Source organism: Lissotriton helveticus, chromosome 4_1 (genome assembly GCF_964261635.1).
Source record: "Lissotriton helveticus chromosome 4_1, aLisHel1.1, whole genome shotgun sequence".
NCBI classification, from domain to species: domain Eukaryota; kingdom Metazoa; phylum Chordata; class Amphibia; order Caudata; family Salamandridae; genus Lissotriton; species Lissotriton helveticus.
In genome coordinates, this window is record NC_136063.1 from 988,982 (window position 1) to 1,001,120 (window position 12,139).

General features: G+C 46.0%; 1 protein-coding gene across 2 annotated transcripts in view; it reads right to left on the minus strand.

Moving 5' to 3' along the window:
* Positions 1-414: 414 nt before the first annotated feature.
* LOC144828259 (uncharacterized) overlaps positions 415-12,139 on the minus strand; it is a 37,557-nt gene continuing 25,832 nt past the window's right edge. For both annotated transcript variants that reach the window (XM_078686333.1, XM_078686334.1), the window contains exons 4-5: positions 5,099-5,248; positions 415-1,002 (exon numbers count right to left, since the gene is read on the minus strand). In XM_078686333.1, coding sequence (XP_078542459.1) covers positions 878-1,002; positions 5,099-5,248 — 275 coding nt within the window. In that variant the 3' untranslated portion in view covers positions 415-877. The remainder of the gene's footprint in view (positions 1,003-5,098; positions 5,249-12,139) is intronic.

Genomic DNA, 12,139 nt, shown 5'->3' on the forward strand with positions numbered 1-12,139 from the left:
CATCATCAACACAATGTGGGAGATGTGTTCCATAATCTGATATTCAAAGAGGTGTTTAACTCTCAGGCCAAGAAAGAGGAACAGAGCAGGAATGGCCAGCAGCACATGGTAACGTCCCACTGATAGTAGACGGTGAGGTAGTTGGGAGTGTCCTGAGAGCGTCGCTGATGGTCATCGTTGTGGAAAGAAAGAAGGATGACCTTGAGTTGAGGCCCCAATGGCTGATCCAAAACTTACAGCTGCATCTCAGATGGGAGGTGACTCCTTGTCTCTCTGGTTCAGGCACAGATGTGTTCATAATTAAACAGCCCTTGGTGGTGGAAAGGAAATGATCAAACTGAAGGAGTGTTTGAGCATGCTGAAGTGTGTTAGTTACACTATTGGTGCATCACATATAAACACATGGACTTGATATGTAATCTGCATTTATATTTAATGGCAGGATATACATTGACTGTACAATAATAATTTTGTATTTTTATTTAAAATAGAGAGGTGACACTAGATTTCAGTTTCCTCCATGGTTACAGATGAAGTCACCTTCTCTCACGGCAAGCCAATATCTGTAGATGGTTGAAGGACCTGGGCTTGGATCACTCAATGCATCAAGCACATGAAACCATCTCATGCACCCAGGAACCAAAGATGGCTCAATATGGAGGTTGTTGGTCCATAAATGCCCAAACAGTACTAAGCACACTGCCCATGTGTATTCTGTGCCCCAAGGAGGCTGACAACATTCAATCCGCTTCTTTCTTACAGAATTCCACTTCACAAGTCCAGACTCTGAATGCCAAGTACTTGTAAAACTGTAAAAGGTTTCTGCTGTAAACTACTAAGCTCGGGTACTGCTGCATAACAGGTGTAATTGATGGTCTTAAAGCTTCTCAGCAGGTGAGCACTGTAAGTCATACGTGTAGGCATGCGACCCAGCCAGGTAGAATGAGTGACAGAAATCTTGAGAAGCGCATCCTTTCGCAGTGTACTGCTTCACATCTTCACCTGTGGAAGAAACACACAGAACAGAATCAGACATTAGCAAGGCTGTTACACAAAAGTTTGTTTTCCATTTTGGAAAGAATTCATGCCCATCCCAGTTCCAAAGTCCCCAACATCTCAGATTGGCAACTTATACAGATGCCTCCATTTGTAAATGTAAATGTACAGGAATTTTATATAGCGCAAATCACCAAGCGGTCTCTAAGCGCTTGCTTAGGGAACCCGTCCTAGTATTCCCCTGTGAGATACCCCGGCAAGGTATCCACAAGGTGAAAGCCAGGCATCCCGCCGCGAGGGGCCGTTGTGGAGATTAAGCAAGCTATTGCCCAGAGTCGCAGAGTGTGAACCCATGAATCGAGTGGGCACCGGAGCAAGAATTGTCGAGTCCATGGACATTTTAGGACTCAAGACCCCGCCGAGCCAAGAATTGAACCCTGGTCCCGGGCTGACCTCTGCTTCCAGGTCTGCCTCCTCTAACCAGTGAGCCACACTTCTCCATTTCTTAGAAGCCTCCTGGACTGGATTCGAGGCTCTGGGATTTCAGGCTGAAACTGACTGTCACAAAAGCTCCATGCATGTCCTTATGCTGGGAATGTAGAGGGCTGCATGGAACAAGGAAACTATTGGCCTGAAACACAAGTAATCATTTCAGCTTGACGCTGTCACCAATAAATGTCAATCACCCACACTATGTTATGGAGTTTACCAAGAGACTCTTTTTATATTTTACTGCTTTTTGGAAATCGTGTCAAATCTTTTCTTTTACAATAAATGCTTTTAAACTGATTACCAATGACAGAAATTCTCAGTTATTTTTCAGCAAATCTTATAATGATCTGTACCACATTCGTGACAGAAAATACAACTTTTTTGATTGTGTTTGTGTGTCTCTTTATGCAAGTCTCCTGGTGCACTTGAATATTCAGGCATCATTCTTAAATACCACTTCACCTTGGGGGTGAGCCCATCAGTGGGAGTTCACAAAAAATCCATCCTGTTGCATCATCATATTATGGCCCTCTACGCTCCCAATGTTATAAAGTGGCAATAAATATGATGCACATCTATTTGTGCTATGGATACAGCAGCAACAATGCACTCCTGTGGTTCCAACTGGAAATGTGGAGGAGACACTGGACTATGCCATCCTGAACAACTTGCACAGTGTGCTCTATATTTATGGAATTACCTGAGAGAACCCATCCTCAAAAATAGGAGAGACACACACACACATGTCCACAATATAGGTATTGTTTCTCTCCATGGTATGGTTGCTGGCTGTCTGTTGTGTCAGTCTCTAGTGGTGAATTACAGGACCTGCCATGGTGAGTATGTAGCTCGCTGTGCTCACATACAACTCAGGACACAACAAGAGTGAACCACTGCTGTTAGGAAATCTGGATTATAACCATCCTGATCACCTGCCTTTTACTGCATTCCTTCGCATCTCATTATTTCAGAGGGTGTTATTATTGTTTGATATGTTCCCTTACGATATATTGTATGATAGACATTGAACCCATTAACCGCGGGGGTAATTCCCCTCCTGTGCGGGGGGGAGGGAGGACGCGCGCAGCACCGCGGTATTCATGACGAGCCCACCTCGTCATGAGGCACAGTGCAGCTGTGCTCATGCTAAGCTGGGCTTGTCATGACTCCGCCCACTCCTGTAGAACGCACGCACAGGTGTGGAATTAGTTGCGCGGGGGAGTGGCGTGGCTGTTATGACGAGCCCAGCTCGTCATGAGCACAGCTCCACTGTGCCTCATGACGAGCTATGCGTTAATTACACCCAAAAGGTAAGAATTGCAGGGACTGAAGGAGTTATATTGTTTGGCCTCTACTTCTGCATCCTCTAATCTCTTCCGCCATTGGGCAGGACAATTAAATATTATATGAACAGCAATCCTCTGAATTAATATTGATTAGGTGGAACAGAGTTGTGCCACTGACCTAAATGTACCCAAGCTGTAAGGCTCTGGATGACGCAGGTCCTCCCTCCTAAACCCATCCATAGCTGCTGACTTCCCTGGAAGGATCGATGTGGTGATGAGTGATGCACTGCGAATGGTGTAAACCAGTTGAAAGTGGGCTTGACAGTTTGTAGGTGCACTTCCCTGGAAGGAACATACCTCACAGACATCAGGGCATGCTTTGAGCCAAATCACAGGCTCACATGCGCTCCACTTTGGCCGTCAAGCTCTGGAGCCCACTACTGCCCCTTCTCTGAACTCGCGTCTGCTTTCCCATGTCTAGACGGGGCCTGCTGCCTGCTGGGCATATGTGAATGCTACCAATGCTGCACAATTTTCCTCCAATTCAGAGGATAATCCTCTTTCTATGAGTGCTGTGGAACGCAAGACACAGAGGACGAAATGAGGAGAAATAGAGAAAAATCTTGTCATTACTTCTCCACTGAGAAGATGTAACTTTTTGGTTAATGTCCATGGTTACCAGTACTGGAAAGGAGAGTCTGACTTGACAACATACATTGATTACAGAAATATTACATTTGACATCCTTCTCTGTGAGAAGTCTATCATTTGACCAGCAATTAAATTGAGGAACACTTTGATCCAGCCTTTCTTCAGATTCAACTATGAATTCTGCCAGTTCTGAAAAATGCATCTTTGTGTGTGTGGGAGGGACCTTTTGGAAATGATTCATAATTGTTGCCAAGAAGTTATAACCTGCAAGTGGTGCTCTGGTAGGGTTATTTGCTGAAAAAATTTAGTTATGATAATGACTACGCCTGGTTTGCCTTCAGATGCCCTTCATACATTGTAATGTACGGTTACTAAGCTTCTTTCCCTGCCTCAGATACAATGAAGACCCAGCTGATAAATGAGCCTGATGACCCTTTTGTAGAGCCGGCCCCAAGCTATCTGGGTGTAGAATGGATGGAACAAGACACACATTTTCCAGGTGTCTAAGACTCAGTTTCCCAAACCCTTCAGTTGTTCTGAAGCTTATCCATGGTTTATTTGGCCTTGGACCATGTACAGCACCTTTGTGCCATTTTGTCTGGGTTTGCATTGTACAAATAACACATCATCAGGATATATTTGGTCAATGTGGGATGATTTCTACAATATATTTGGTAAAACCGTGCACGCTGAAGATAGTCAGTTGGATGTTATGTAAATAATTAAAATTGATTCGTGTGAACAGCTTTTAGGGGCAGATTGTGATGATGGTCAGACGAGCACCCGACCGCCATTTTTGCGGGATCCAGACTGACTGACAGGTAGTTGGTCATCCTGCTTACGAAATTGGGATCTGACGGCTGTGGAAGCGGTTGGAAACATGCCTTTTTGTATCGAGGCACGAACCAATGCAAAGAGGCATGTTTTCAAACGTCCCTGGACCCTTTGGAAGGTACCATGTGGTGTCTGCTACATGATGTAAGGATGTTCATGGGTGCACCAGAGGACCCCTCCGTGCACAAAGTGTGGTTTGTTTTGAATACAGGGGTGTTTTGATTGGCTGCCGTGGGTGGCAGTGAAGAGAAAGAGAAGCATAAGCCTCTCCTCCGTGTCCTTAATGGAATTGAAAATTATTGGCGCGAATGCTAACTAATTTTTTATTCTCCACTTAATCTCCCTCCCTGTCGCCCTTTTACATTACCCCCTTAACCTCTACACGCCTTGATACCTCTGCGACTAGCCAGCGCTATATAAAACTCAAGTAAATAAATAAAGTAAATAAAAATAAAGAGTCCCTGCTAGGGAAACCAAAAAAGCCTTTTTGACAGCCTTTTTTCACATTGGAAGAACTTATACGAGATGGCTGGCAGAAAGGTGAATCATAATCCCCACAGTGGTGCCTGAGAAAGAACTGGCTCCATTGTGGGGAAAGTGAAAGGACCGTCTGCCCAGTGGGATCCTGGAGCCTGTCGGAAGCTGTTGGTCAGTGCGTGGACCAATGGGGTTGGACCAACTGCATCCTAATGCAACAGTCTGATGGCGGTTAGAGATGTCAGTGATACCGACACTGAGGGCAAGTCGGCGTCAGTCGCACCAACATCATAATCAGCCCCTTCAGAACATTTGTGCAGTGGGATATATAACTCATAATTACATAAATCGGTTTATCTCACCAGGTCTTGTGGCAGTTCCAGAGAAGCTGGTACAGGTGTTGAGCTCCCCGGTACACTGAACTTCCCCAGCCCCTGCGCAGGGGTCCACAGTCTCGGTAGTGAAACAATCCTCACATTTATATCCATTGGGGGTTTCGTCTACAGCAGGCACTGAAATAACACAGAACAGGAATTGAGAAGCGTAATTCCATTCATAAAAGGGGTGCCAAGTCGATGCTAACTTCTCTCACCCTCACAGCAATAGCATTAAATACCCCATATTGTATGAAAATAAAACAAATGTCAGGTTTAACTCATGAGACCCAGATTTTTTACTTTATCCTTGCCCAGAATAACAATATTTTCCATTAACTGCTGTAGAATTTAGTCTGTTGATGTAACTCACTGGACCTGAACCATTGCATTCTCCATGTCTGGGAGATGTGAGGGCTACAACCCATCCACAAATCAACCATGCACCCGGGGGCAATGCGCTCTTCAGTTTTAAGTAAATCGTGTCCATGCCAGTATATTGAGTGTGTTTTGACCTTACCAGTTAGCCCAGGCTCCATGCCCAGCATACAGAGATTGTTTTAAAGGAAGGGGAAAGTGGGCAGCAGATTTTAGGCAGCACATCATTGCAGGCACCACAATGGACACACAGTAGGAGTCTTGATTTCATCTTCAAAAAGTAATATTTCCAGGTAAGTGAGACAATTGCGTTTGAATCTCCACTTTCCTGTTGACATCTTTGAGACTATGAGCAGGTGGCTTCATAAAAATACCACCTGCCCTTAGAGGAAGAGGTGTATCATGGAAAAGAGACAAAGTGGCAAGAGGATGTGCAGCAGGTTGTGCTTTCACTTCTTCTCTAGCCTCTGTTTCAAGGCAGCATCTAAAGGCCACACTGTCTTTACTGGCAGCTGCTCAAAAACATTCAGAAGCTGGTGAGAAGCTGATATCAGAGGAGGTTTCAGATCAAGCATGCTCCTCTTCTTCAAGATCCCCCTGGGAATAATCACTAGGCAACAGTACTCCTTAGAGGCAGAAAAAAAATTGATGCTGACAGGGACCGGGTCGGCACTTATGGACGGCACCTTTGGCTGCCAATTGAAGAAGACTCTTTCATCATCACATTTCCTACAGGCCCTTTTGACAGAATGAAGAGTCTTTCTTGTTGTTGACAGGATTTTATCTTTAGATGTGAGACAAAATCCCCAAAGAATGACAATATGGTGTTAACGAGCATGACCCACATTGGTCATATCTAAATTAACTTAACAATGATGCCTTAACATCTCACTTAATGCATGGATTATGATGCTTATGGAGTTTGACAGCTAATTCTGAACCTTTAAGGTCTAAAATTAGTCCAGCAGGGGATCTGGTAAAAGGTCTCTATGATGAGGCTGGGCTACACTGGGGCAAGATAAGCCCGCCCCAATTTGGGGAAGACACTATTATAGCAAATGATCACCTAATTATGCGGTGTTTACAGCATGATTGCTTTCCAGATGAGGTTGTCTGGGAGTTTGAGCTGCTTTGCTCAGATGTAGCTTAAAGGGTGACCAGACCCACCCATTGAAGAGAACCCCAAGAGGTATGGTGGTTTGACACTGAATGTACAAAGGCCCAAAATAACCTTGAAATGGCCCTTCATGCTACACCCTGCGACAGTACTGTACTGCGACAATACTACTATTGCGAAAAGAAAAAAGGATTGAGGAGAATAGCTTCCTAGGACCGGTTTCTGGCATTTCAGCCATCTTCAGCCAGGCTTGCTTGAATCCAGTGGCAAAGTGAGCAAGGGACTCAATGTCTGAGTATACCCTGTAGATCTGGGTTTTGGGTGGCAGAGTGTGCTAAAGAATGGTGATGGATTAAACCCAGATCTGTTGACTGGGTGTGTGATTGGTTCAGATGCTCCGTCCATCACCACCCATTTTGTACCGCTTTGTTCGCCATAAGTTGGCAGGGTATGCTCAGACGTGAATCTTTCATTCATGGTTTTGAAAAAATGCCATAGAAACCTAAATTATCTTTTTATCTTTTCAAACACAATCTAAAGCTTTGTTAGACTTTTCTTATGGCTCAATAAAAACTGGTCTACGCATTTCAAACTCCTAGTAGCTGTGGAGTTCTCTTCAGGACCCAATAGCTAAAAGACAAAAGAGAAAGATTCTGTTCTAACATTTCATCTTCAAAAAACAACTAGCTGCTCACCACCTTTATCTCCTAGAACACTCTTACCTTATCTGGATGAGCTTTCTGATTAAACCGACGGCAGGAACTGTACTAAAAACAAAGCCACACCGACAGTAATCAACCACCAATTCATAAAGATATCTACTTAGCAACTGTCATTGTACTAAATATCATGCGGAACTAGACTTACATCAATCTCGTGACCTACGTCTCATTGAAACTCAGCGCCTTTACCTTCAGACCTGAAGCATATATCTGCATTCGTCAGTGTCACCATTTAGTCAAAAATGTGTGTGTGTTTACAGGGGAAGTTTTTGACTTACTTATTTTCGTCCGGCAGGTCTTATGCAACTCCTCTATTCTCGTACAACTTGGTAGGGGCGGTGGCGCAATCGGGGGGAGCCTACGAGAGGGAGAAATTGCTCGTGAGGCGGGCGATTCTTCTAAGCATTTTTGCGTAATGGCCGACCCTCGCACTCAGTCGTTAGTCAGATCAATACCTGTGGGGCTGATGAATTCACTCTGGTTGCCGTGTTCAGCGCAACTCCCAGTCGCAATAGCTACATAGAGACGTTCTGCGTCAATTACTTATGTTTACTTCCAGTACAAAGCTTGTAGGGATATGTAGTCCGTTGGATGTTCCGAGGCGTCTGATCATCTATCTTTAGTTGGAAAAACAGTTTGTTATTTAATGCCACCTATGCTATGCCCACATACTGAGCCCGCCTGAATGGCGGGGTCACCATCATTGCGTGCTGATCAATATTTATTTTCATTTGCCTGGCGCAATGCTTTATGGGATATGTAGTAGCTGCGGCGCTCATGTCTTGAGGTCACTTGAAACTGTCTCTAAAAAAAATCAAGGGTGAAACAAAATGCTTGATTGAATTGCACAGCCTAAACTGTGATGGGATCCAGTGGGAGCCCTCGTCTTGTGTATTTTGCAATTCAAAGGTTATGAAACTTTATTTATCTATGGATGAAACTGGCATGAAGTTCCATTATTCATCTACGTGTGGTTTGATTCTCGTTTATCCTCAAATGTGGGGCATCTTTCTCAGGTGGACTGTCATAGGATGCCTACACAGCCTGGACTAAAATGAGATCCAGTGGGCGCCCTATGTCGTTTACAATTCAAAAGTTAGGAAACTTTATTGATCTATGGGTGAAACACTCATGAATATGGTTCGATCTGGTGAAGCTCCATTATTCATCTACTTGTAGTTTGATTATCATATATCCTCAAATGTGAGGCGTCTTTTTTCAGGTTGGCTCTCAATGGACATGAACCCAGGCTACAACTGGCGAAAGTAGCATGTGCTGTTTAGCTCAATTTATAGATTTCAGACAATTCGTTCAGACCATCCACTGCAGTATTGAATTTCACAATTAGCATTGCTTCTCTTCTAGACAATTTTATCTCGAGGTCGCCACCTCTTATATCTTGCTCTACTTTAGAGATGATTGTCCAGATCAGGTCTCTTTCTGCATGATTGTGGAGCCGCCAATGGTTCACCAACGGGGCCATTTGTATGTCTTTTTTAAATTCTTGATTTATGTTGCGTAATTTGGGTTCTTATTTCTTGATTAGTTTTCCTTATATACAACATTTTACACAGACATTTTATTCCGTAGACGACATAGCGTTATTTACAGTTTGTAAATGTCTCGTGTTTCCAGTAGATGTTATTGTGTTCAAAAAGGCTTCCTTCTTCTTCTGAGGCTGGCTACTCCGGTCGTGTCAGAGCAAGGGTATGATCGTGAATCGCTTTTAAATGCGCACAGTACTATATTTGTCTGGAAACTGCGAAATTTGCGGCTTCTAAAAATACTTTGTTGTGTGGTTTTTAAAACATTGCTTATTTTGCACAAAATCTGTAATTTTGCACAAAGGCAAGAATCTTCACTTACCCTGCACTCACCGCTGGTAGCGGCACGTTGAAACTACCTCCCAGCACGAGCTGTGTTCAATGCTCAGCGGGTAGGAAGGACGCATGCACCACTTCCGGCGGGCGCTCCAGACTCTCGAGGCAGCGGTCTAGTTGCTGCACCCGGCGTCGGAAGAGGCGCATAAATACTGGCCCTGGCGCGACGACCAAAGGCTGGCTACTCCGGCTGTGTCAGAGCAAGGGTATGATCGTGAATCGCTTTTAAATGCGCACAGTACTATATTTGCTTGGAAATGGCAAAATTTGCGGCTATTAAAAATACTTTGTTGTGTGGTTTTTAAAATGAAATGAAATGAAATGAAAAATTGCATTTGTATAGCGCATAACTGCCCTGAGGCCTCGCAGCGCTTGAAGATTAAATGGTTTAGCGCAGGCTCAGGGCAGATCAGCAGGATTTTGCAAACAAATGCGTTTTCAAGGCCTTTCTAAAAGACAGGAGGTTGCTGTTTCCTCGGATGGTGAGGGGAAGGGCGTTCCAGAGTCTGGCCGCCGAGTGGGAAAAAGAGCGGCCACCCCACCGGGCTTTATTGATTTTAGAGGAGGTAGCCAGCTGCAGGGTGCCAGAACGAAGGGAGCGGGCTGGAACATAGGGCGTAACCAGGGGGTGCAGAATCGCTGGGCCTACACGATGGAAGGATTTGTGCAGGATGCACAAAGCCTTGAACTGCACTCTGGCAGCCATTGGGAGCCAATGGAGGTCTTTCAGAGCCTTCCTCGCCGACTGCCGACGGGGCAGATTAAACAGTAGGCGGGCCGCACTATTTTGTGTGACCTGAAGCTTCTGAAGTACCGAGGCCGGTGCTCCCAGATAGAGAGCATTCCCGTAGTCCAGGCGGGAGAGAATCAGGGCCTGGACCATGATCCTCCTCGCCTGGAGAGGGAGCAAAGGGAGCACCCGCCGGAGCATCCTCATTAGTCCAAAGCAAGTGGCGGCGGTCTTAGTAGCCTGGACCGAGAAAACATTGCTTATTTTGCTCATTTTGCACAAAATCTGTAATTTTGCACAAAGGCAAGAATCTTCACTTACCCTGCACTCACCGCTGGCAGCGGCACATTGAAACCACCTCCCGGTGCGAGCTGTGTTCAATGCTCGGCGGGTAGGAAGGTCGCGTGCACCACTTCCGGCGGGCGCTCCTGACGCTCGGGGCATCGGTCTAGTTGCTGCACCTGGCGTCGGAAGAGGTGCATAAATCATGCCCATGCCGAGACCGTGCAGCGGGCGCGCCTAAGGCAAGCCCGTCTGCACCCGTTTCTCGCCCGTCCGCGCCCGACCGAGACCCGGGACCACAGCCCCTGGTCCCCCCCCTCAAGGCACCTCAGATACTCCAGCTCACAACTCAGGCAACTCAATAGAACACCTAGGGCCAACTGCCTCCATTCCATATCAGTAAACAACTATAAGAGAAAATGTCTTCACTGCCCTTTCTCTTGTCTCCCGCAGATCCCACCACCCACCCCACTCTGCCCTACCTTCAACTTCCTTTTGCTGAACTGCAGATCCCTTCCCAGGCACTCAATAGAAATCTCGCTCCTTTTAGAACATTATTCCCTCGAGATCCTTTTCCTAACAGAAACCTAGCTTAATGCCAGCTCGGACCCAGACCTGATTTAGGCCCTACGCCAGGGTTATGGGATTCAGAGAATAGACAGACCAGGGGGGATCGCGATTGTGTTTAAGGATCATCTCATATGCAGCCTGCTCAACAGCCCCTTGCAGGATTGCGAAAATTTTAATTTCTCAGTCCAATTCTCTCCTCTTCTCTCACTCACAGGCATATTGGTCTATCGCCCACCCGGTGCGCTAGGCGCTTTCTGTAAGTCACTGATAGAAACCTCCATTGCTTTAGCCAGCTCATCCCCTAACTTCACTTTGCTTGGTGATCTGAACTTGCACTTTAACGATGCAGGGTCAACAACCGCGGTTGATCTAACCAAGGACCTTGCAGCCCTCCAGTTGAAACAAAAAGTCACCCTCCCAACTCACTCGCTGGGAAACTGCCTCGACCCTGTATTCTCAAACCTAGAGACACTGAAAAGCAATGATCCAATCCCCGTCCCCTGGTCCGATCACTACTTGGTTCCCCTCTCCTGGCACCCACAGTTCCTCCCTGCCCTAGCCCCGCTTCCCCCTCGGTCTCTCACACGCCCCTGGTCCAAACTCCATCAAGAGAATTGGATCCTTGAACTGGAAAAACATACCCCTCAGCCAAACCAATGCCCGCTGACCATGCACCGCAACTTTTGCAACTGGCTAGAGGAATTACTTAACACTGTCCTTCCTAAAGTTTGGATCTCAAAAAAGGCTGGCGCCACCAGATCGCCTTTGTACACATCGGAGCTACGCATTCTGAAACAAAATTGCAAAATCCTAGAAAGGAGATGGAGGAGAGATTTCTCCCCTGAAAGAAAGCTCACCTATAGGGAAGCCATACGTAAATATAAGGAGGAAATGAGGAAAGCCCAGGCGCGCTATTATGAGGATAAAGTCCAACAGGCCTCTAATTCCCCTAAAGAGACTTTTGCCATTATAAACAGTCTCCTTAATCTCCCCGTAGCTCCTATCCCTGCGGACCCTTTTGGCACCCGCTGCGATAATCAGGCCGAGTTTTTTTGATTAAAAAAATTCTGAACATCCTTGAAACCCTCCCCCCATTGACCCTCCGGTGACTGCGCCCAGAGTCCCCCCTCCCTCAACTCCCCACTTTCTCGATCACCTCCCCCATCTATCCTCTGAGGTGCTACGATCAATCCTACCTTCAGTAAAGAGTGGGTCACCTAGACACCCGGTAACCATGTACATCCTAGCCAAAGTTGGGGCTACCGTCAGTCCCATAATTTCAGATACTATCAATGCCTCCCTCCACTCGGGTGTAGTACCCCCGACTGGAAGAGAGCACTGGTTAGCACC